Source organism: Malaclemys terrapin, chromosome 1, assembly GCF_027887155.1.
Source record: "Malaclemys terrapin pileata isolate rMalTer1 chromosome 1, rMalTer1.hap1, whole genome shotgun sequence".
Classification (NCBI taxonomy): domain Eukaryota; kingdom Metazoa; phylum Chordata; order Testudines; family Emydidae; genus Malaclemys; species Malaclemys terrapin.
The window spans coordinates 93,109,248-93,134,297 of record NC_071505.1 but is presented as its reverse complement, the minus strand read 5'-3'; the positions used below and the strand labels follow the sequence as shown (position 1 = coordinate 93,134,297).

The 25,050-nt window shown below is 46.5% G+C and overlaps 1 protein-coding gene across 5 annotated transcripts; it reads right to left on the bottom strand.

Annotated features, from left to right (window-relative positions):
* Positions 1-6,801: 6,801 nt before the first annotated feature.
* On the bottom strand, positions 6,802-20,148 carry LOC128838893 (chromobox protein homolog 7-like). 5 transcript variants are annotated; one of them, XR_008445319.1, is made up of 7 exons: positions 19,855-20,148; positions 17,479-17,522; positions 13,454-13,519; positions 12,785-12,851; positions 10,597-10,939; positions 9,370-9,498; positions 8,375-8,460 (listed from the first exon to the last, which is right to left on the bottom strand). XR_008445319.1 is itself a non-coding variant. In XM_054031361.1 (6 exons), exons 1-6 carry the CDS (start codon positions 19,921-19,923, stop codon positions 8,303-8,305), a joined length of 747 nt encoding a protein of 248 aa, XP_053887336.1. In that variant the 5' UTR covers positions 19,924-20,148; the 3' UTR covers positions 6,802-8,302. The 5 variants fall into 5 exon arrangements, 2 of the variants coding, with proteins under 2 accessions (XP_053887336.1, XP_053887347.1); XM_054031361.1 differs by lacking the exon at positions 9,370-9,498 and having other exon boundaries at positions 6,802-8,460; XM_054031372.1 differs by lacking the exon at positions 9,370-9,498 and having other exon boundaries at positions 6,802-8,457.
* Positions 20,149-25,050: the final 4,902 nt, after the last annotated feature.

Genomic DNA, 25,050 nt, shown 5'->3' with positions numbered 1-25,050 from the left:
AGAGGTCAGCAGAAATAGAAAGAATCGAACTGCAGGATTAAGGGGGAAATGACAACACAGAAAGAAGCCATTAGTTAAATGTCAGTTCTCATATTTAATATTTTTAATAACTTTGCAACATTTACCACATAAATCATCTAAATAAATAGATGCTGTACAGTCTCTTATCCATATCAGTACAAAAATAAAACCACACTTTGCATCAAATTGTAACTAGACCTGTCCTCCCATTTGTATTACAATCTCCATTTACAACAAGCACTCACTCAGAAAAGGCATTATACTTAGGGGTCTTTTATTTGTTTGGAATTGATTCGTTCCCTCAGCCCCCTCTGCCCAAATACATTCAGTTAGTCTGTACAAAAGCTAGAAGCTCATTCTGTGCAAAGGAAGCTTTCTTGTGCAAAGACTCAAATGCTCTATCATGCCAAGAATAAAAAATAAAGTAACCTTCCAACACCATCCTTGGTGGAAAACAAGCATATAAAATAGGCAGTAAAGTCACACAACAGTCTTAGAAGAACCTAGATCAAGCAGTGCAGGAGCATGGGAAAGAAGGTCGGTGCTGAAAAGCTGGGAGGATTGGGGTTTCTCCAAACACAGGTGCCTGCTACTAAGTAAAATGCCCTACATAGCCAGCTAAAATGTTCAATTTAGATTTTTTTTAAGCCTAAACTTTGTGATTTTTTTTTTAAAAGCAAGTTCCTTTGCACCTGTTCTGTTGGACGTGAGGTGAGACAATAACCCACTGGAAGAGTCCAGCCACTGAAAACAGCTGTTGGGTTATCCCTACCCCAAAGAGGTACACATGCCTCCCATCCCCAATAAGCCACTAAAGTGCAACTTGTCCAGAAAAGGGAACTAAAAAGATGTCTCCAAAACTAGAGATTGAAGAAACCTATTGGATCACATCTCAGCCATCTCTAAACACTGGGACTACTGAACATGGGAACAGTACCAAATAATTCCCCTATATACAGCAAGTGGTGGGGGAAAACGTGTTCTGAAGGTGGATGTGGAGTTTTAAAGTCTCCTCCCCTCCTTCATTGTACCCTTCTTCACTTGGGATGCCTGGAATGGCAAACCAACCCTACAACCGTAGAAGGGATGCCAAGGGCTGGCTGGCAGCTGTGGAAAGGAGATAAGCCCAATAATGGCTTATCTCATCAGTGGTCTGAAATGGATACATCTTTCCCTTTTCAAATGCCTCTTTTTTAAAAAAGAGGCAATAAGAGTACTCAGCGCTCCTAGTGCTTTGCATCTTCAAAGTGCTTCAAACATACTTAGGCCTTACTTACTTAAGAAAAGCCAAAAAGCAGACTAACATTTTTAGATTTCAGAGAGTTTTTGGTGCTACCTCTACATTTCTGGTTAACACCCGTCCAACCCCCTCCAAAACCTTAATCCCAGTCAACCCTCTGGCACTAAAATGAGAAAGAACAGATAGATTTTAAAAGGTCAGGTTTCTGACCATCACTCAGTGCCCCTCCCCCCCCCAAATGTGTCAATCTGGCACTTCCAGCACCCACACAGTTGTGGGAGGGGAGCATGCCTCTTCTCTAAAAAGACAGGCAGGGTAACAAGTGGAGATATCCCATCTCCTAGAACTGGAAAGGACCTTGAAAGGTCATCGAGTCCAGCCCCCTGCCTTCACTAGCAGGACCAAGTACTGATTTTGCCCCAGATCTGTAAGTGGCCCCCTCAAGGATTGAACTCACAACCCTGGGTTTAGCAGACCAATGCTCAAACCACTGAGCTATCCCTCCCCCCACAATTAATGAAAGCAGCAAATCCTCTCTAAGCCTGAGCTTTCTATCCATCCCATTTGGCAAGTACAGTAATTCAGTCTCCCATTCAAATACCAGCCACTACCAGCTTCCATTATTGGGCTTAGTCACTCTGTGCTACTTCTGATCATCCAGAAGCCATTTCCCATTCAGAAATCTGTGAAGTGGCCAAATCCCCAGGAAACATTCCTTATCTTAAGGAAGAGTCTGAAATAGATGTTAGAGGAAGATATGAGATTCTGAACGAATGCTATATCTGCCCTTCCCCACCAGTGACTGTTCTGATGAGGTTGGCAGCCTACCCCCTGCTTTAAAAATGCTCGTCTCTTGGGCAAGTCCCACAACCACCTCCACCTACCTAATAGCTTAGGTTTCAGCTGAGTGGTTAAATAATTTGGGACAGCCATTCTCCTTTTGTGTGAAGGCTACAGCCCTGGCTTATGGGCATTTGAGCTCGGCAGGGCAGAGGACAATATGGACCCTCTGACATGAGAGAGAACTGATTTTAGACCACTGTGCTCTGGCAGATATTGGCTTGAGAACATGTACAATGCAACAATCTGTCCCTATCACCTGCATTTGCCAATGGTACATTTGCGTTTCTAATAACTGCTCTGATCTGAACTGTCATTCTCCTGCTTGGCTCCCTCCCCCACAAAGATAAGTCTAAGCTTTCCCTCCCCCTGAAAGACCCAGCTACTTAACACAGAAGCAAAGGACTCTCTCCACACATGCTCACTTACTCAGTACCCATTCAGAGCACACAGAGGAGTGCCAGTTAATCCTTCTAAAATGCTGATGCAGGGCAGTGATGTCCTAAAGAGATAGGAAAATTGTGCATCTGAATACACTGGGCTACACTGAACAGACATACTCCATTTCCTAGTTACTCCATGCACACCCCTGCCCCATACACATCCCCATCTAACAGTCTCATCTTTTCACTCAGATGAAAAAAAGTGAACAAATCCGGGGCAAAACCAATAGCTGTGACAGGCTGCTGTGGAGTGCACAGAAGGAATTGGCCAGCTGAACGAAGCCATTAACTACTGTCAGAATTGGAACTTACAAAGGATGGGAGCAGAAGTCTCCAACAACAAGAAAGGTTTTGGATTCTGATTTTATTAACAGGAAGTATCAGCATGATGCAGACCCTGGGAGGGCCTTGGGAGTTAATGAATGCTCCCTGCATCTCAATGCACTCTTTTCCTGAAGTAACAGGCACTCTACCCAACAGTCTGTCCTGAACAGTCTTGCAGTGGGGATACGGTACACAGATCCCGCACAACTCTGGAGTCCAAGGAATGCCAGATCCTACAAGTTAGGGACCCCATTCATTGAGCAGCCCCCACACTGTCCCAGGAAGCTACACTGCCCTCCTTCCTAGGCTGCAGGAAGAGTACATTGAATAGGAACAGAAGAGAAAGAAAAATATCACAATTTTTAGAAAGAAGGTTTGCTTCTTTCCTACTTCAAAAGCATGAAATTAATGTTCAGCAAAGGGGCCCTGCTTTAACCATCAACCCTGGGCTGTTGCCCACAGTCATCAGCACTGTATTTCCTCACCCCAATCTTTGTTGTGGTGGTTTCACTAAGTATCTCCTATTAACAGCCTGCCTGTTTTTCAACCTGCATAAGGCCACACTCTCTATTCCAGTTAAACCGTCAAACACAGTACTAAGCGTGGGGCTGGGTAGAGCAGGAAGCAGTACTGGGGCCCTGGGCCCCAGGAGGTCAAAACCAAGTTCACACATTCAATCAAACACACCAGAAGAATCTTTCAGGACAGTTTCACAACACTAACAACAAAACAACAAACACCCTGTTCTGATATGTTAATCACATGTTCGTTTCTATCTCAGGCTCTGACTTAGTCAGGGTCACTTCACTGGCAGACTTGGGTTTATTTTGGCAAAAGGAACTGCATTTGGGTGTTCCCACAATATCCTGTATGCCGTTGAAAACAAGAATCAGACTTGACACATCCAAGGGCCCAAGTCATTACAGGAGAATAAGGGGTGTGCTGGAGACACAGGGCTACTAAGGGTAGGACTACACTGTAATAAAAGACCCGGGGCAGCAAGTCTCAGAGCCCAGGTCAACTGACTTGGGCTCACGCTGAGGGGCTAAAAACAACTGTCTAGATGTTCCTGCTTGGCTGGGCATGGGAACATCTACACTGGTACATTTAGCCCTATAGCGGGAGCCCAAGTCAGTTGACCTGGGATCTGAGACTTGGTTCTGGGGAGTTGTTTTTTTGCAGTGTAGACGTACCTTAAGATACCACTAATCATTTGTGGTTGGTGCTCTGAGGAATCAATAAAAATACTGGGGTGTGGGGATGAAAGGTATTGGGGGGAAAAAAACGGTCTTCAACAAATGTTTGTACAGTGCCTAGCACAATGGAGTCCCGATGTGACTGGGGCCCCTACGTGTGGTCATGATACAAACAATACATAAAATACCACTATGAACAGATGAAACAAGCATCGCCTGCCCTAAGAACTGCTGGCAAGTTCTTACAGTGCAGTTCTGTTCTGAAGACTGACTCTATAAGAACAGTCCCTTCTTACTCAAGGGACCTGCTTTTTGTGCGATTCTGCTGGCTGAAGTCAGTCTGCATTGCTTCAGCCTTGCAGTCAACAAAGCTATAGGGGAGTCAGTTGGATTCTATTCCGGCTCATATTTCAAACAGAACCATTAAAGTAAGCTCCAACTGGACTCTATTTTGGCTCTTGCATCAAGCATAATAGCTAGTGAAGCTCATGATAGCAGCCAACAAGGCCCCCGTATGACTTTCAGATTCCAGGCTGAGTTTGCTGTTAAGACTCTGCGCTTGTAAACTGAGCACATTTGATTTGAAAATCATTGACATTCCACCACTCTGGAGCCCACACCACCATTTCTCCAGTCACTTTTCAGAAGAGAACCACACTTTACAGAGACTAAAAACAAAAAAACCACTCTGTTAAGAGAGCAAGATTGATTGTTACAATATGCAAACCTTGCTAAGGAGGTGTCCAAAAAAAAAAAAAAAAAAAAAGCAACCCGATAGATACATGTTTCATTTCCTACCACAAAACATCCTCTCCCCCTTGTTCTCGCCACACCACCAAAAAAGCCAACCCACACATCAGCAAGGTTCTGCATCTCAACCGGAAATGGATTAACCCCCCCCCCAGTGGCTTGGGCATAAGGTAGTACGGCTACCAATATATCTCCTTAATCATTTTAGGTCAGGAAAGGATATTAGTCATCAGAAGCAATACAAGTAAACATCTACAAAAGGGTTAAAAATGAAGCAGTGGGTGAATCCTGTTTGCAAGGGCTCCAGAGCTTCCACTTACAGTCAAGTTTGCAAAAACAGTGTTCTTCAAAGAAAATGAATGTCAAGACAGAATTCTTTGGTCTGGAAAATCTCAATGGGTGCATAGAAGGTGACACCAAGGAGAGAGAAAAGCAGAACGGAAGTCTGGTGAGAGAAGAAGCCTTTTTCTTGCCCTTTGCAGGATTTCTGTTGCTTCCCAGATTTTGGCCAAGGCTGGAAACATCCACAAACAAAAGAGTTTTTCTTGCAGTATTTCTGGACTAAATTGGGAAAAGTGCATAGAAAGCCATACCCACATATAAAAAAAAATAAAAGTTAAAACCACTCTTCCAGATCCTACAAAGGTTTGGAACGAGGAGTTGGGGAATAAGTTCTTCAAACTCAGGTGCCTAGGATTAATCTTCTACATCTATAGTCACCTGGATCAAAAGTCACCCTGATTTTCAGACATGCTGTGGACCCGCAACTCTCAGGGAAATCAGTAGGAGATGCAGGTGCTCAGCACCCTTTTTTTGAGGGGAGGGATGGAGAAAGAGGACACTTCTATGTAGGTGATTATATATGCGTTTAGAAGCCTAACTCTAAGCAACCACGTTTGACAAACTTTGTCCTGAGTCTATGTTTATCCCACAGGTTGCACTGTTTCTATTTTTTTTTTTTTTTTTTTTTAAGATTCAGCACTCCCTCTTCTCCTCTGACACCTTCTCCCACCATTTAAAAAAAAAAAAAAAATCAACTCAGGTTCCTCCCTGACCCCCCTCTCAGAATTCATCACTAATAAAAACTTGAAGCTGGGACAGTCTCCTGCATCCCCCACCTTGTGTTTATTTTGAGGGACAAAAATATTTGCACTGAGACACCTGAAATATAGGGTGTATCAATCTGTCCTGCAAGTACCATGACCTGGTGGAAGGCAGTCTAATCCAGACAATGGAGGGTGAATCTTAGTATCCTATGAGCAGCTAGAGCCTATTAGAGGTAAAATGTGCTTTTAAAGAAAGCTTAGGGGCAGTCCTTTGTAAAAAGCAAGTGTTTGCAGGACTCGAAGCATCAGTGTTGCAGAACTCCTAAGTTCCGCAGGGGGACTAAACCCTCCAGGGGAAGAGCTGCAGAGAAACAGCATTTAGGATTTACACTAACACTTAGCTTCAGCTCTGTAGGAAAGTAGCTTCAGATAGCACAAAACCAGCAGATGAAGTCATTTTTTTGGGAGGGAATTAAAGGAGGGGAGTAAATGAAGAAAGAGTCAAGGCTGCACTGTATCACACTGCCCCACAATTCCCCCTGAGGCCCTAGCTTACCCTTCTTGCTTTCCATAGGGAGAGAGAGATTTTTAAGTTTAAAATAAAGAAGGAAGAGAGAGTGAGCGTGCAAGAACAGATCCTAAACTATCAACTTTGAAGATACAGCAATTCTTAGAAACCCCAAAATGTCACAGGTAGAATCCAGCACAAATCTCCAGGCGTTTTTAAGTGCAAAACCAGGCAGGCTCTATAGAACTGCAGGTGGCTTTCCTTGGCGAAGCTTTTTAAACCCTCAAAAGGGAAACTCCCCTGGTAAAGGGAACAAATAAGCATGAGGTCACAGATACTGTAAGTTACCGGGGGGGGGGGGGGGGGGAATATAAATAGGACACTCAATCCAAGAGTCCTTATCACTTTAGAGGATAAATTAAAAGTTAAAAAATGTTAGAAGTCTAGTAGACTCCTCCCAGCTCTTATGCTATTCGCTTTTGGCCTTTAAATTTGATCAGAGAGCAAAAAACTACCTAAAAGTGGAAACTGACCAGCTAAAGTCCAGTTTCACTGTCTAGTTCTCATGCACTAGGCCTCTGCCATTATCTGTGGATTTCCAGCACTTCCAGGCAATATTTCAATTTCTCCGTGAGCCCTTCTTCCCAAGAAGAGAGCCACCCTTTCCACTGACTTATTAATGCATTTTCAGGACAATATTTATAACTAGTCTGGGTTTGGTAAATCTTTTAGTACAGGGGTTCTCAGCCTGGGGGGGGGGGGGGGGGGGGAGGGAGAGAGAGAGAGAGAGAGAGCGCGAGTGAGACACACAAACACCTTTCCCTTTCCATATTTCTCGATCAGAGAAGGGTTCTGGGAAGGTCTCTGGATAGAGAAAAATGAGTACCACTGTGTTAATATATACAGTTATCCTCCTAAAGGGCCTTTATTAAAGGCTTGGAAATCCAAAGTGAGTATGTGTAGCTAATATACCACAGCTAGGAGGTAACAAAGATATGCGTTACAGCAGTGGTTCTCGAACTTTTGTACTGGTGACCCCTTTCACATAGCAAGCCTCTGAGTGCGACCCCCCCACATATCCATTAAAAACACTTTTTTATCTATTTAACACCATTATAAATGCTGAAGGCAAAGAGGGGTTTGGGATGGAGGCTGACAGCTCACAACCCCCCCATGTAATAACCTCACAACCCCCTGAGGGGTACTGCCCCCCAGTTTGAGAACCCCTGTATTACAGGATCAATGGATCACGCAGAGAGGGAAGATATTCCCTTCATTCTTCATGGAATCACACTGTAACCATCGGCCCTGTTCATTATTTGCAATGGAGTTTCCTACCTTCCCAGGCAAACAGATTACCTGCAATACCGCCACAGATAAAACATTAGGAAGGGAGGAAGCTTGTAAGAGACTTGAGCTACCTAAAGTGATTGGGTCCATTACATCTCACTGTAGTAGCTGGGCGGGAGGAGGAAGATGGGGAGGGTGATGTCCAGAGGAAGCATCTTTACCCAAGGGACAACAACTGCAAATCAGGGAAGCAACCAATAGGTCCAACCCCTTCTCCATCTCCGTGTTCTCTTTCACCCTAAATGCAGCTGCCAAAACTAATAGAGCAAAGGGACTACATGGAGAAAAAAAAGTTCTCAAGATGCCCTACCAGGGGAGTCTTTGCCAAGGAAAGGGGTATCAGTTTCTCAGACATACAAAGCAATAACAGACAAGTATAACAAACAAAAAACACATTGCCCATACATTGCCTTTTGTTTTTGCGTATCTGAAGGGGAAAAGAAAAATCAATGAGACTTCAGTTAAAAAAAAAAAAAAAATCCTCTGTAAACATTTTAAAAGAAACATTTTGGATTTTTTTTTGAAGAATGAAATAATCACCCCACCCCCAAAAGAATCTGACTAGGAACATTAAAAATGGAGATTCAGAACTGCACACTTCGGTCTCGGAAGAAGCCCTCGGCCACTTGTGCTTCTCTGAAGGTCACGGTAATGGAGTTCGCCGTGATGTCTGTCACTGTCACTTCGCTGGGGGACAAGGTGGGGATCCAGGGGAGGCTGCCATCAACTGCATCCACACCTACTGCAGAGGGGGAGGTGGATAAGAGCACGTTAGAAAAAGAATGAGGGCCTACCAGAAGAGGAGCATCCTTGCTGGCTATGGGTGGGTGACATCAACCTGTGCCAAGTTTGCACATGCTCCAAGGCACTGTAGGTGTCTAACGCCCCCCCCCCCCCCCCCCACAGAAAGTAAGGGGCAGAGGGAAGAGGTGGGAAGATAATAATGGGACAGTGAAGGGTGAGGGAAAGAAGGGGGAGCGGCAAGAAGAACGACAGACAGACACACAATCAACTGTGCAGGCTGATACTACAACAGCTCCCAACAGCACCACCATGCTTACAGGTCCATCAGCATGTTCATTATACATTTCCCACCCTCTTTCCAAATGGGAATCAAAATATCCCACTTTAGGGGGAGTATCTGGCAACTGGATCTCAGCCCACTAGATCTCCTGGTTAGTGCACGTGTTCACTGTAGTGTAAACTCAACCCCCACCCCAACCAACCAAAACAACAAACAAACAATCAGAACTAATATTTTTTCAAGCTCATCCCAGATACCCCATGTTCCCTGGGCCTACGGGGGCCCTAACAAACTGAGGATTTTCCTCCATTGTACCTCCAAATCCAGCCAAGGGAAGGGCTGGATGTGACTCTCTCCAAAGCCCATCAATGCCACTCCTTTGGGGTCCAAAGGATACAAGAGTCTCCCTCTTTACTCCCTCCCCACCAAGGGGAGGAAGCTAAAAACATCTACTCTCCCCTGGAGCTCCTAATCTCTACCACTCAAAGTGAGGGACCCAAATACCCCCCACTTCCACTTCCCCACAGTGTAAAAAACTCAAGAACAGATTGAATAAACCCCGCACCCAAAGAGAGCCACAAAAATATATGGAGAGGGGAGGGAAACATCCCCTCTCTATTACTTTACCTGTACTGCACCCTGTTGTCCCACCTGGGTATGGAATGTGGACCCCTTAACTGGGCATTTCCTGGCTTCTGTCTCAGATATCTGAGGTGTGTCTACTCTCACCTCGGAAAGAGTCCATTCACCCAGACACTAACCGGAATTCCGAACGTGCACACGTCGAGGGGAGAATAGAAAAATAGTTTTACATTTCTCTAGCACCTTTCATCCTTCAGATCCCAAACTGCTTTACATACTGCACAGCTAGGGATCACATCACCCACCATCAATATGCAGCACGACAGCCATTCTGCATTAGTGGCGCTACAGGGCAGTCGTGGAGGGGGAAGTTGAGTACTTTCTCCAATTGAAACTAGAAGGGAAAGTTTAGATCACCAGAATCTAATTAGCCCCATGGCCCAACCTAATTCTAACTTGGGTAACACCTTGCTCCTACCAGGAGTGCCATGACATTGATTTTACATCTCATCAGGAAAACCGCACCTTCAGAAGCTCAACCTATGCAGGGGTAGTGGTTTGCTACTGACTCTGAAGGATATGACTCCTGAGATGCCATGAGCCCTCCCTGCAGCTCCCGGGATTGGCCTGGAGGTCTGCCATCCACTTACTGCCCTACTTAGCTTGTGACATTTGATGAAGTTCCAGTGACCTCTGCACCCCACCCTCAAAACAGGTGATTTAGCACAATATTAACGTAAAGGGATTTTGGGTGGAAGAGAGGGAGGGCAGGGTTCCCATCGAGGCATGTGTGCAAATGTCAAAGTGGCACTACTAGAGGATGATGAGTATGTGAATTTATCCCTTTTAAGGTTCCCTTTATCGGGGTGCGGGGAAGAACTATATGCTGGAACATGACAAGACACAGTTTCTCACTGCAACAGACAGCCATGTGATCTCTCTGGAAAAGCAGAGGGGAGGAGAAGCAGCACTAGCTTTCACATGCACTCTGATACTATGATGATGGTCACCAATATAAGAACACATAGGTGGCAACACCACAGAAACAGACCAATAGATTAACCGAGTTATTCATCCAGACAACTTGCAGAGGTGTTTGGGGACAACCTTGCCAATTATAGCCTTTGCACACATTGTAAAGAGCTGACCCAAAACCACACTCCCAGGATGCAGTAGGCAAGGAGGAAGAGTGTGTGTGTCCAGTAAACAAAATCAAGAGAGCATCACGCTCATGCCCCTCAATTCACAGTCAAATGGGGTCCCTGGCCTTACCTTCTTTGCTAGCATGCTGCGTCGCATCCCAGTCATTGGGAGTTTGCCTAGTCTCTAGTGCCACTGACTCCTTCAAGAAGAACTCACGCCTGTGGTTACGGCTCTCCAGGCTTGACATGCGTGGAAACTTTTTCCGCGACAGCCGGAGATATTTCTGGTTCTTGCGCTGCTTCCGGAGCGGGAATGGTAGGACGCCTCCCCCACTCTTCTCAGATAACTCTGTCTGTCCTGGCTTGGCCCCTGCCAGATTGCTTCCTCCTCCTCCTCCAAATCGCCGTGATAGAGAGAAACAGAGCTTCTCCTTTCCCTTGTGGGCACTCCTCAGGTCCATACCGTAAAGCCTCTGTGAATGGGAGTGGAGCAGAAAGGCCAGTCATCCCAGAATATCAGAACTAAAGCACTTGTGTGTTTCAATGCCCTTGCAGGGACAGAACCATGCTAAGAGGAAGGGGGATAACGGTCTACAGGTGCATAAACGCCTAAGGAGGAGAGAGTTGTACAGCAAGGTCACTGAGCAGAGGGAAAGCTTGAGATGAATGTATCAAGTCAACCATCCCAACAGCAAGAGCTATTACTGTACAGCAGGGGTTCTCAAACTCTAGGTCGGGACCCCAAAGTGGGTCACGACCCTATTTTAAGGGGGTCGCCAAGGCTGGTGTTGGCCCTGTGCCCCAGCAAGTCTGAAGCCCAAGCCCCATCGCCCAGGGCTAAGCCCTTGGGCTTCAGCTTTAGCCCCCGCACCTGGGGCGGTAGGGCTCGGTCTTTGGTACCCCCTCCTAGGGTCATGTCGTAATTTTTCTTGTCAGAAGGGGGGCACGGTGCAAATGAAGTTTGAGAACCGCTGCTGTACAGAACAGTCCCTGAGACAGCCTGGTCAATCCCTGGGCATTGGTCTAGGAGTCAGGAGACCTGGGTTCTAGTCTTGTGTCTGCCACTGATCTTCTAAATGACCATGGATAAGTCACTTCATCCCTCTATGCCTCCATTTCCCTTCCCATCTTTTGTTTGTCCTCTAAGGTCTCCAGGGAAAGGGTGGTCTCTCACTATGTGATCGTCCAGTGCCTAGCACAACAGGACCATGATCTTGACTGGAGCCTCTTGGCCCTACCATAATAAAAGCAAATACAAGTTGGAAGCTTAATTGCTTGGAATATTTAAAATTGCGAAAACATCCTGGAGAAGAATACCATGGAGAGGTCTGCAAAAAGGAAAGGGTAGCTGAGCCAATAAGTCTTTCCTCTCTATCACCTCCATGGCACAGCAGTGGGCAGAGACATTATGGTTACTTGTGCAGGGTTGCTAGAACTTTGCTTCCATGTGACTAATGGCTCTGGCATTCCACAGGGCCAGGGCCCAGTTTGAATCCAGTGAGCACACAAACAGGTAGCATCTTTTTTATGGCAGAAATCTAATTGTTTAGGTACTTACATGGCCCTGATTGCCCTGCAGGGCACCTACCTCCATCCCTTCTGCACAGTGGAACCCACTTGCCCTAATCTGATTCCTCCACTGCCACAACGACCCTCTACAGGCCATCTCCATCTGGGCCTGAGCATGGTTTAAGTTTTGCTGAAAATAAACATTAACATGGAGGCACAAGTTTCACCGGAGAGCTGTTTACAAGACAGAATATCCGAGTGCTGCCCAAACCTCCTCCATCCCTCACACAGGGATAATCTCCAGCAGAGGGATGTTCTCAGTGCCCTCTCAGAGCCTGAAGCAGCAAAGAAAGGGGGCTTGTGCACATTAGAACAAGAGGTGTTTAACATGCCAGCTGACACACTGTAAAATCTTTGCGTACACAGGGCACACTAGTTTTAACACATGCTAGCCAGTTTCTACCACTGCTGCAATGTCCACACTGTTATTTTTAGTGTGCTAGCATGAGCCCCGCCAACACAAGTTTGCGTATTCAGTCTGGGAGTGTGGGCACACCCTCAATGGGAACGCCTTGGGTTCATCTCAATCCGCTAAATGGGTTAAAAACTGCAGCTTGCCTGTCTACACTAGGATTTTAAAACGTGTTATCTATTATGTTTAAAACCCACTACCTTTCTTCCTGGTATGGACAAAGTCAGAGGATACACTATTGCAAACAGAAAGTTAGCTTCACCCTGGAAGATCCATAGATGCAGTAACAAAGGGGCTAAGGATGGGAGAAGACACGCCAGGAAGAGTGAAAGGTTACCTGTAATAAGAGGCGTTTCGGTTTAGGGCCTCTCTTCCTGTATCCTGATGCACGGTCTTTCTCTTCCCTGCAAGGAAAAAAAAAAAAAAAAAACTATGAGACAAGATGACAAACTACAATACAAAACAACATAGCACAAGGTCCAACTAGGGCTTCCACTCTCTGTATCTAGCTAGTTCCCTTAATTCCTTCACCAAACCTCACTGGCCAGCATCATGAGTGAGGAGAAAACCCCAGAGCTGCTTCTTGTGGGAGTAAAAACCTTGTTAGAAAGGAAACTTCAAAGGCTCAGTTGATCTAGGTTGGGATATGGTGCCTCTAGGTCACCTGTTTATATCCAGCCCAGATGGCAATGACTGGAAGTTATTCACACTAGCTCTCCAGCAGCTTTTGGGCAATGAGAGGACAAGCGTCCTTCTCACAAAACCACCATGACTGGCACTGACTTCTTTCCTGCCAGTCTCAGCAGAGTCCCAGGGCTGAATGGGCCATGGAGAATGAACCAAACATTCCCACAGGTGGCCACCCTTGATGGCGATTGAGGCATATTGGCAGGACAGCAGAGATGCTTATGTCATTGCTGCCCATGCTATTCCCATTCTATGCATACAGGACTTTTTTATTTTAAGTTTTCCTGGGGGGGGGGAAGAAGAGACAAAGCCCTCTTACTTCTCTTCATAAGCCACTACCAGGCGAGGATCCAGGATGTGATCCTCCGGCTCCCATGTGCTGTATCTGAAGAAATAAAAATGAATATATTTTAAAAAGACTTCAATGAAATATCTTCTTTGCAAGGGCTGCTACTGGCATTACTGAGGCTCTGGAACCTGCCTCCCATACATAGATCATTCCTCAATGGCAGGTCAGGGACCAGCCACACCACTTTTAGAGCTTTGGGAACTTCCCATCACCCCTTTTCACCTATACATACATACCTCCCCTCCCAGAATCAGTCTAAACCCTACATCATCCACTCTTTGTAAGAGAATAGAGAGGGCTTCCCGCCACAGGTCCCCTCAAAACCTTTCTTAAAGTCAGCAGGAGCATCATAAACTACTCCCACCAATGAAGGCTGAGCAAGTCTGCTTTGCAGTGCTGCTCCCAACTTGGGGAGCAAATCCAGCTCTGCCCCATGGCAGAGCACTAACCACTAAGGCAATGGGCCTGGGTGGGTGGGATTTTCAAGAAAACAGGACACTCGAGATTAATAGATTCCTAAGCAGAAATATATTTCTTCACCTGTGTTATTAACATATCTCAGGTTATTGAAGGTGAAAGGATTAAAACAGCTGAATGGATTTTTCACCACAGATGCTGTTTGTTTAAAAAAAAAAAAAAAAAAAAAAAGGACACCTAGATTTGGGGCCTAAACTAAGTTGACTATGAGCCTTCAGACCCTTTTGCTATTTCTTATCCTACTAACTCCTCCTATATCGGTGACAAGACGCTAATGGATTAGCTTTTCTACACCAGTTCTAGATTTGGGTAAGAAAAAAAGGGATGCATGCATATTGTTTTCAGCAGCACAGAAGCTATCTAACATAAGCCAGGTGTTGGGGGAGGGGGGGGGGGGGGAAGGACTGGAAATAGTACTTCCGAACTTGGCACCCAGAAAACAGAAGCTAGCCTTGCAGAGCAGAAAGGTCATCAGCCCATCTTCCTCCCTTACTGTTATGCAGCTGAGACAGGAACCAGGGGTTAGGTGAGGTATGTGTGGTATCAGTGAGACATTCTGACTATGGGGAAGTCTTTAAAAAATGCTTTCTGAGAAGAGCTAGAACATGGAAGAGCTAAATGCAAGAGAAAAAACAATTCTGGAAGGGGCACTACTCACAAAGGTCATGTTTGACTGGGGCTGGGGTGTGGTATCCATCTGGAATGCCCATCCCAACAGGGAGGAGAATATCGCTCTAAAACAATATGTTCCAGAGTGATTTATTTTCTGGACTAAAAAGGTCTATGACCCATGCAACAGAGCACACACTCATACATTCCTGAAGGGGGGGAGATAAGTTTACCAAAAACCACATGCAGGGCAGTGGTGTTTGTACAAACATCTCTGCAGCAGAGCAGCAAGCCAAAATTATTACAGAACGGTCTGGTTTTTGGATGAAGAGGTGTACATTATGCGTGTGGTTCTGGAACATTCACTCCTGATGCGGAAGAGAGTATCAAGATAGGGTTTCTAGAATCATCCTCAAGAATCTCCCCTAATGTAGATTCCTCAACAAGGGAGAAGGATAGGTATGAAACCCAGGAATTCTAAGATGTACTTTATTCTAGAAGGTTATGGACAGAGCACAGGGTTAAGAACAGACAGGCCTTCACCATTCCCTGTTAACTGACCCTTCCCACCCTTGTCACTCCACCCTCACCAATTCTCCCGCATCTTTTCACCCAAGCCTCCTGCAGCAGTCTCGGTATCTGCAGGCTGCCAAAGTTAAGATGTTATTTGTGCAGAGGAAGGTTCCTTTCTCTCCCTTCCAGAGATTTTGGCATTCGTTTTTTACAGAAGAGGGAGGGAAAATCAGGCAGAGGATTCCTTTTCTGGTGGCAGAGGAGGAGGGGGATTTGTTACAAAAAACCTGATGGGTGTTTCCTTTCCTCTGCAGCTCAGCTCCCTGCTCACTGCAGTGGCAAAACACTGCATATATATAAAAAAAAAACATGGTGCAATTTGCACCACACACACACACACACACACACAGTCCAGGCTGCAGCAGCAGAACTGCAGAGAGAGCACACACTCTGGAAAACACAGATCACATGATCTCTCTCTCTCTCTCCCTCCCTCCCCCCCCCTCAAACAAGTTGTAAACAAGCTTGTGGCTGAGTCAGATCTGTAACCCTTCCAGTCCCTGCCTGCAGCAGCATAACCCAGAGATTTGATAGGTGTGGCAAATTAATGAGGGAAATTTGAGAAGAATATGTGGAATGCACAGGAAAGGAGCAAATGCACTATTTGTACCTGACCCTTTACTCCTTTCCATCAACACCACAGTGGGAGTAAATGAATAATGGGCAAGGAGATCAGAAACGGCAAAACACACACACACACACAGAGAGGAAGAGAAAACCAAGATGGGTAGAGGGAGAGGGATGTGCTGGAAGGCTAGGATGTAAACACCTAAGTATGCTGCACACCTCTGCATGCACAGAGCATTCAGAGATCAAGGACAGAGACTGGTAAAAGGAAGGAAGAGAGTAAACAACTGAAGTATTTAGGTTTCAAGCAATGCTAGCCCTGGAGAGAACAGGTTTCGAAAATGAGATACCAATCAACAGGGTTTGATATTTTTATGTTTTGAGGTGTCATGGCAGCAAAACAAGGAATCCTCTCCCCTCTGAGCCAGGAGGCTGTGAGGGTTCAAATGCCCATGCTAGGATTTTGTTTCGCTGCGGATCTCAAGGTCTGGGGGGAAAGAAAGGAAGGAAGAAAGAAGGCAAAAGGAGGTAAGTGCTGCACTGTCCTTCAGAAGAGATATTAGACCAAACTCAGTCCACCCATTCCTGCTGGCTAATGATCAAGCAGAAGTGAAATGCTTTCCACAAGTGCAGTCACTGCAGTGGTGCCTAACGGGACAAACACCAATGTTCTGTGCTTCTAGCAGTGCAGACATGCTCCCAACTTGAATGCCTGAATACACAAAGCTGAAGTTAACTATCTGAAGTCAGCAGGCCCACAGAAAATGGCCTTGGTGCTAAGCCGTACTATAGATATTGGTACTCAAGTGTACAGGGTTAAATTCATCACAGAATTTATAGCAAGGAAGAAAATTTTTCCCTTCCCACACCAACCACAGAGATAGGGACTGTATACACTTTGTGTGTGTGTGTGCGCGCACACACACACACACACCTGGGAGGTGGGGGTGTGAGACAGGGCATTTGGGGATGTTTCAACTTCTTTTTAGAAGAGTGAAGGCAGATGTCCATATGGACTGAGGAGGACTAGTCCATTTAGGCAGGCAGTTCATATAGTAATAATTTTACATAATCCCTTTCATCTCACAGCATTTTACAGATTGTTCCCTGCCGAAAAAGTCACTCCCAATTGAAATGCAGCCACTTCTGGGGAAGACTAAAATAACTACTAAAATAATTTAGGAGAGGAACAGAAATATACCCTAACCAATGGAAAATAGTGGTATTCCTCAAAAGGCAACACAGATTCCCTGTGTTGGACTGTGACCAGTAAATCTGAGTCAGTGCCTCTTCTCTCGTGAAGGGAAATCTTTAATGATAAGAGGTAATGCTCACAATTTGTGTCTTATCCAAAAGGAAGCACTTCTAGAGGCAACCCACCCTCTAATAATATGCTAGGGGGTCTTCTCAGTACTGACCTGGAAGGAAGAACACCTCCTACTGAATGTAATACTTAAAACCATAGCACCTGGGTTTCCCTTGGAGTTTTCCTATGTAAGATGGATGGATTGGAAGTAGTCAGCAAGTGGACAGTTTCAGAGGGGAGTGGATAATCGAAAGAAAAGAGAGAGGCAACTGAGGGATATGGGCCCATGCTTCAGCCTCACATGTATTAAGTCAGTCAGGAATATGGGTACATAGTGTGTGTTTGGGGCTGTCTGTCTTTTCTGGAGCAAGGCACAAGAGAACATATGTTAATAACATGGGGAGCAGAAATACAGCCAAAGCCATTACTGACAAGTGGGGGGGAGAGGAGAGAAGATACTTACTTTGGGGGCCATCCTTTCCACTTCACCAGGTATTCTACATTACCCTAGAGAGAGAGAAGGGGGAAAAAATGATAAGCCTTGCAACCCAAAATGGGTCCTACAGGAAGAAGAGAAACTGTGTTAAGAGAATGCCCTTTGGTCTGCACTGGCAACAGTGCGCACTGAAGAGCTTGTTCCCCATCACTACCTTTAAAAAAAAAATTAAGCCTTTTCTTCATTAAACTGAATAATCCATAGGTTTCTCAAGCACATGCATGTGTAGTCCTGGTACTCTCAAATGACCCTACTATCAACCAGGGAGCACAGCTCTGCAGGTGCTTCGAAAGTGACCAGTACCAGAAGGCGGAGCCCCAGCAACCCTCCAACAAGCAGCCCACATGTGCACAGCTCCATAACTCATGAGCAACCCTACAACAAGTCCACATGCATAAACATGATGGGAGGAAAACTCATGCCATGAATGGAACAAGTGTCTGAGGGGCTAGTTATAAGAAGCCAGAAGAAATACAAAATTTTAGAAGCTATGAAATGCCTCTTTGGCATGTCCCCTTCCAGTTGCTACATGCTTTGCACAAACACTGTCCCCTCCATCCAAGCCACTCAACCTTCTGACCTGAACAAACAGTAATTCAAAGCTGAATTTAAAGGTATCCACTTACTTGTTCACTATATAGGGGGGAGAAGGAAGAAATGGGAGAGTATGGAAATCAATTCAAGAGCCCTGAGGAGCAGGTGTACAACTGATATGATCTTTGAGAAATAATAAATAACAGCATGATTTTGCCCTTAGAACTCTTCCTGAAGTGTGGTTTGTACACACATACTTATGGAGGCAGGGCATGGAAAATGTAAAAATTAAGATACACTTAACATACACAATGGGTTGTAGGGGGAAGGGAGATCATGCAATTGGTTTCATTTTCTTGAAGGGTGGGGGTTCAGCTTTCAAATATGTGAAAAAATACTGCCTTATAAGCCATTGAAGGCTCTCACGACATTTCACAGGTGTTTATGGTTAATCCTCATAATAGCCCATGAGGTGGTTAATACCTGCTTCATCCCCATTTTACAGCTGTGAAAACAGAGTCACTAAATTCAAAACCAACATTTTCAGGAGTGTCCATTGATTTTGGGTGCCCGATTGACACATCTCGGCATGAATTTCAGAAGTGCTGAACATCAATAATTCCAATTCAAGTTAATGGGAGCTCAACACCCCTGAAAAAAGTCAGAGCCCCATAGCATCTCAGAGCATTCAAGAACAGTACACAAAATTAGTGGCAACTAAAAAAAATAGGCCAAAATAACTTGGTTATCAAAAGGTCACCAAAAGAGTCAGTGTCAGAAGTAGAAACCCAGCTCCTTCAATTCCCGCTTCTATCATTTAAGCACAATGCCGTGCTTTCTCATACAATGATCCCTCCCAGAGTCCCACATCAACATTTCAACATTCATTGCACTATGCCTTATTCAATCACCCCATCATCTACAGAAGTGCCCATTCAAACCACAAGTACAGCTCAGCACCCAAGAGTCAAGACGGCGCAAAAATGACTTGTCTAAGGTAGCAGAGGTGATAGGATAAACATGCAGGCATCTCTCCCATTTCCATCAGTGCTTCTCTCCCCATACCCACATTTTTCCAAAAAGAAATGAACCCTTACTGCAAATTAAAATCTCAAGGAATTGAAGATATACGCCATACTTAAAAAGACTTGCACCCACAGGCATGAAGGATCAAGAAAGGGAGGTCAGCAAATTTGGCAAGGTGGCCTCTTCTTGAACGGGCCATTACTCATTTAAGGGGAGGTGGTAAAAGGAAAAGATGACCTAGTTGTGGGAGGTGGAAAAGGGGAAGAAGAACGGGCAGGGATCCTCTTTCCCCTACAAACTCACATCTAGCTCTTCTTTCTCTCCATTCCTGCAGGGAACAGCATGCAGAGATGCATGTATGGAAATGGTACCTGTCCTCTCTCTGGAAGGTTGGAGGAGTAGGTGATGGTGACCCCCACCATACAGCTCTACTTGTAACATGGTGACAGAAAAACATACCCATGCCCTGCAGCACTGGGGCTTGACGATGATCCCCCTCACGCCCCCTTCCCGCAGCATGGTGCTAGTACCCATCACCACGCCCCCCCCTCCCGCATGCAGCATGGGTGGGGGTACATACTGATGCCCCCATACCCGATGCCTGCAGCATGGGGTGGGAGGTAGATGCCCGTGTCCGTCACACCCCCTACAGCACAGAATATGTACGAGAAGGCACGACAGGGGAGCTGGGCCTCCTGCGCCCCTTCCCTGCAGCGTGGAGCTCTGGAGCCCCCCGCACGGGAGGGCGAGGTGGGAAATAGATGCTGGTGCCTCCCCTCTCACCTTCCTTATGCGCTTCTTCCTGATACTCTCCACCGCAAACACCTGCTCCCCGATAGCAGAGAGCTCCATGCAGGGGGAAGGAGGAGGCGGCTGCTCCCCGTACCGCTGCGGGGGGGACCGGCTGCAAGAAGGCGGCGGGTGCGGTAGTAGCTCCTACTGCTGCTGGTCCCTGTCTTACTCACGCTCACACACCCCCTCGCGCTCAATCACGCCGCCGACAACGTTCCATTTTAGAATCTGCGCAACATTTTCCCAGGCGCGCGCGAGCCCCCCACCCCCTTCCGCGGGCGCGCGGGCGCGCGCCTGGCCGAGTCCCTCCTCCCGCCAAGCGGATCGTGAGCGTGAGATATATCCCCGGCCTTCGCTCGCCGTTCCCGACGGGTCTCTATTTGGCGCTGCCTAGACGGCTAAGGTTGAAGGGTGGGGCCTAGACCAGTTTTCTCTGCACAGCCCGCCGAGCCCGGAGCTTCTTTACTCCCAACCTCTGTAGGAGGAGCTGAGGGAGTGAGAGGCATTGGGCTCCTCGCTGTCATGGGTTCTAATCCCAACGGTACCCCCTTTTGGGAGACAAATAGCCCTTGTCTGTAGCAGCCTGAGGGGCAGATGCAGTGTTTTCCTTTCATAACTGGGAGGGGAAGGAGGTGGTCTCACCCCTGTCTTTCCCCTCCAGCATTTCTCATTCCCTCTGAAAGCCTAAGAGCAACATTGCTGAGCTCTGTGGGGATTAGAGCAGGGTAGGTTTTTTGCTATTTAAGAACAGACCTTAAATGAGGAAATGCAGTGCAGTCCCTGGATAGTGCACTGGACTGGGAGCCAGGAGACCTGGGCTCTGTTCCCAGCTCTGCCCCTGATGAGCATGTGGAAGTAATGCTTTCTACCATCTCCAGTGGGCTAAGAGACTCATTCCATCTTGGCGCACAATGATCTGACTTCAGATGTTCAGGCTTTGGTCACCTCTCAGCTGGGCTACAATAATGTGATGTAGCTAGGCATGAAGCCTTCAGCTCTCAGGAAACTCCAACTAGTATAGAACATTGCAGTGCATCACCTCAGCAACACAGGCAACTGTGAGCACATCACAACTGTCCCCTGCTCTCTACCCTGGCTTTTCAGAGAATATCAAGTTGAAGGTCTCAGAATTTATCTTCAAAGTGTTCCATGGCCTGTGCCGAGGATATCTAAAAGACAATCTAAAGATACAGGATGAAGACCACGGTTGACAACTTTGCTTCTCTGGCACCATGGAATCTCTACCACCAGGGTAAAGTTTGTCTGTGCAAAAGACAGAGCTTTTTCAGGGGTCAGTCCAAGAATGTGGAATGAACTCTGAGGGCCATCACAAACCTCATCACCTTCTGCTCAAAGGCCCAGGTGCATTTCTTTGACCTTACCTTCTGTAATATAAACACATAGCTGTGTGTGTGCGCGTGCACACGCACTGGCAGCTCCCCCCACTTCCTCCCGACCACTGGTGGGCCCAGCGGAGTGCTCTGGGGCTGGGGGAGGAGGAGCAGGGGCAGGAAGAGGTGGGGTGGGGCCTTGGGGGAAGGGGTGGAGTGGGGGCAGGGCCTGGGGCTGAGCCAGGGGTCAAGCATCCCCCAGCACTTTGGAAAGTCGGCACCTGTGCTAGCAGGTCCCAGATCCTCTCTTAATTGGGTTGCGAAATACTGAAAATGAACCAACTCCCTCCAGAGAAATCCTTTTGGAGTTTTCACTAGTTGGAATGTGGGCGATTGAGAAGTTCAGAACAGTTCCAGATGTCCGAGAGCTTTCGAGCCAAACTTTGTTCCCTGGCTCGAAAGGTAGTGCTTTTGTTCTGTAGTGCTTCTGTTCTGTGCTGAACATTGATGTTTTCTTGCTGCCAAATTTTTATTTTGGCATCCTATTTTCAAAATTCCTGCAGGTTGGTTTACTTAGGTTTAAGTTGTATTTATGCCACAGATAAAGGCATCCTTAGTCATCATCCCATGAGAAATTTTGCTGGAGATAGTCTTGATGCAAGTGGTGTTGACTGATATGCCAGGAATGCTTTATATGGGTCCACTGATTTTCAGTGGCAGATTATCCAATGGGCCCATGAGGCCTGTGCCCAGGGCCCCTGGCCAATTGGGGGGTCCTGGAAAAATGGGCATCCCAGCAGAAATCCACTGTGGGGCGCCGGAAGCCCAGAGAACTGGTTAAAGCTGTGTGGCATGCAGGAAAACCCCAGTGCCCCAACCTGGGTTCCCGGCAGAAGTGCAGGACAGGTAGGGTGGGGGAAGCCCCAGCACTCCGACGCTGGTCCCCAGCAGAAGCATGGGGTGGCAGGGGAAGCTCCATCGCCCAGGCCCCGGGACTGGAGGAGCTTTCGCTCCCTGCCGTGGCCTCAGGACTGGAGGAGCACTCACTACCCGCTATGACCCCAGGGCCGTGACGGGGGACAGAGCTTCTCCGGTCTTGGGGCCAGAGTGAGTGGGGGGGGGCAGAAAGGAGAGAACAGGGGGTGGGGCTGCAGTGGGGGGGGTGAATCGGGCAGGACTGTAGGCAAAACGGACAGGGCTGTGGGGGAAGGGGCAGAATGGGATGGGGCTGTGGGTGGAACAGGGGCGGGGCTGCAGGGGAAGGGTCAGAACAGGGTGGGGCTGTGGGCGGGGCCGCAGGCGGAAGGGGTGAGGCAGGGCCATGATTCCGGCACTGGGGCCACCCCACTTGCTCTGGTCCAGGCCCCAGGAGACCTTAATTCGCCTCTGTCTACACTGCTCCTTCCACCTCCCCTGTTGGCTCTGGGGGTAATGTGGACTACTAGTATCTTGTTCAAAATCAAAGTCCTGTGAAATTCTGGGAATGTTTCAGAGGTAAATTGAGGGTCATCATCAGATATGAGGATTTCAGGAACTCCATGACTTGCAAATATTGACTTTATTTTTGGATGACCTTTGCCGATGAAGTCTGCGTACGTATAGCCAAGTCAAAGGCCTGGTCCACACTAACCCCCCACTTCGAACTAAGATACGCAACTTCAGCTACGTTATTCACGTAGCTGAAGTCGAAGTATTTTAGTTCGAACTTACCGCGGGTCCAGACGCGGCAGGCAGGCTCCCCCGTCGACTCCGCGTACTCCTCTCGCGGAGCAGAGACGGCGAGCACTTCCAGGATTGATCCGGGATCGATTTATCGCGTCTAGACAAGACATGATAAATCGATTCCAGAAGATCGATTGCTTACCGCCGGACCCGGAGGTAAGTATAGACGTACCCAAATATATCTGGAGAAGTAATCAACTACAATAATGTATATGTGTCCTTTCCAGAAAAACATCTGTGGCTACCCACCTCCAAGGTCTGTCAGGTAGCTTTGTAAAAAATAATGGTTGTCAATTGGGTTTTTTTTTCTTCCTCTTGTTACATTGCAGTCCTCTACTAAGGTCTGAATTTGCCTACTCAGACTGGGCCACCATACAGATTGCTGTCCTTGTGCCCTGCACTTGTTTATACCTGGGCATACCTCATGGATTGTGGAGAGTATCTCTTTCTGAAGTACTGAAGGGATAAGAATGAACTGGCCTTTGAGAAACAGGCCCTTGGCCATGTGAAGGTCATTTCAGTCCTGTCAATATGATAACAGATCTGTTGGAAGTCGACTCCTTTAACTCCACTCTGTTTGGCAACATCGAGTCATTTTCTGGCAAGTCTGAGTCTTTAGTTGTTCATCTCTAATTTACTGAAGTCAGTTGGCAGATGCTGGAATTGCTGCCAGAACAGGGTCAATGTAGACTTTGACATCTTTCTCTCAAGCCTCTTCTGTTGGTGGCTGCTCAACTGGGACTCTAGATAGAGTGTCTGCTGCTATGAGTACTTTCCCTGGTATGTTGCAAGAAAATCACATTAGCCACAGTCAAAATCTTTGAATCCTAGGTGAAAGGTCATCCAATGGTTTTGAACCCAATAGTGCTACTAAGGGCTTGTGGTCTGTTTCTGTGTTAAAATTCAGGCGAAACAGATATGCACTGAGCTGTTCATAGGCCCACATGACTGCTAGAGCTTCCTCTTCCATGTGGGCCTACCGTTGCTTGGTTTCTGTGAGGCTTCTTGAAATGAAGGCAACTGGTCTTTGGTCACCTTTTGTCTGCTTTTATGTCAGCACTGTTTCTAACCGATATGAAGATACACTGCTGCTACAATTGTTGGGTAGTTTACAGAATATTGTGCCAAAACAGGTAGAGATGCCTATAGTTCATTTATTTTACTACATGCATTTTGTTGTGGCTTCCCCAAATACAGATATTTTGACCATTAAGGAGCTCTTTTAAGGGTTTTTTTAGATGAGCTAAATCTGATAAGAATTTTCCAAAATGACTAATCATGCCCAGGAATCATTTTATAGCAAAAACGTCTTTGGGTTCAGGTAAGGCGAGTAATGCCTTCAGTTTGTCTGAATTCAGCTGAATTCCATTTACTAATGATGTGTCATATCTGCTCCTTTCCATGTTCACATTTCTCATTTCAGAGTGAGGTCAGCTTGTTGGAAGCATCTCAAAACTGCATGTAGTCGCTCATCATGTTCATTTTTATCTCTGCCATATACTAACCCATCATCTGCATGGCAAAGGGTGCCAGGCAAACCTGACATGATCTGAGAGATTTTCTTTTGGAAATGTTCTAGTGCTGAAGATATGCCAAAAGGAAGATGACTGAAACAGTACCTTTCAGATGGGATGATGAATGTATTAATTCTTAGCAAGGGGGATTTGCCAGAAGCCTGCTGTAGCATCTAACTTTGAGAAGACTTTGGCTTCTATAACTAAGCTAATTTCTGGTTAACTGAATGAAGCATGTATCTCACTCTGCACATGCTTTTATTAATTTGTGTGAGTTCCACACAAATCTGGATTTTGTCATTGGGCTTTGGTACTACAATCATCCCTGGACTCCAATCAGTGGGTTCTTCTATCTGGAAAATAAACCCTATATGTTCCATTCTCTTTCATTCTTCTTTAACTTTCCCTAACAAGAGTTTAGCAAGGTGACCTGGAGCTTTGAGAGCAAAGGGAGTTGCTGGTGGCATCAATTTTATTTGGTACTCCCCTGACAGCTACCCTAGCCTTGTGAAGATGTGTGGATACATTTCCTGAATAGTTTGCTTTCTGCCAGTAATGCATTAAATTTCTCTACTAGGTGTAGTCCTTGTATTGCTGGCAATCCTAGTAGGGGAATTGTC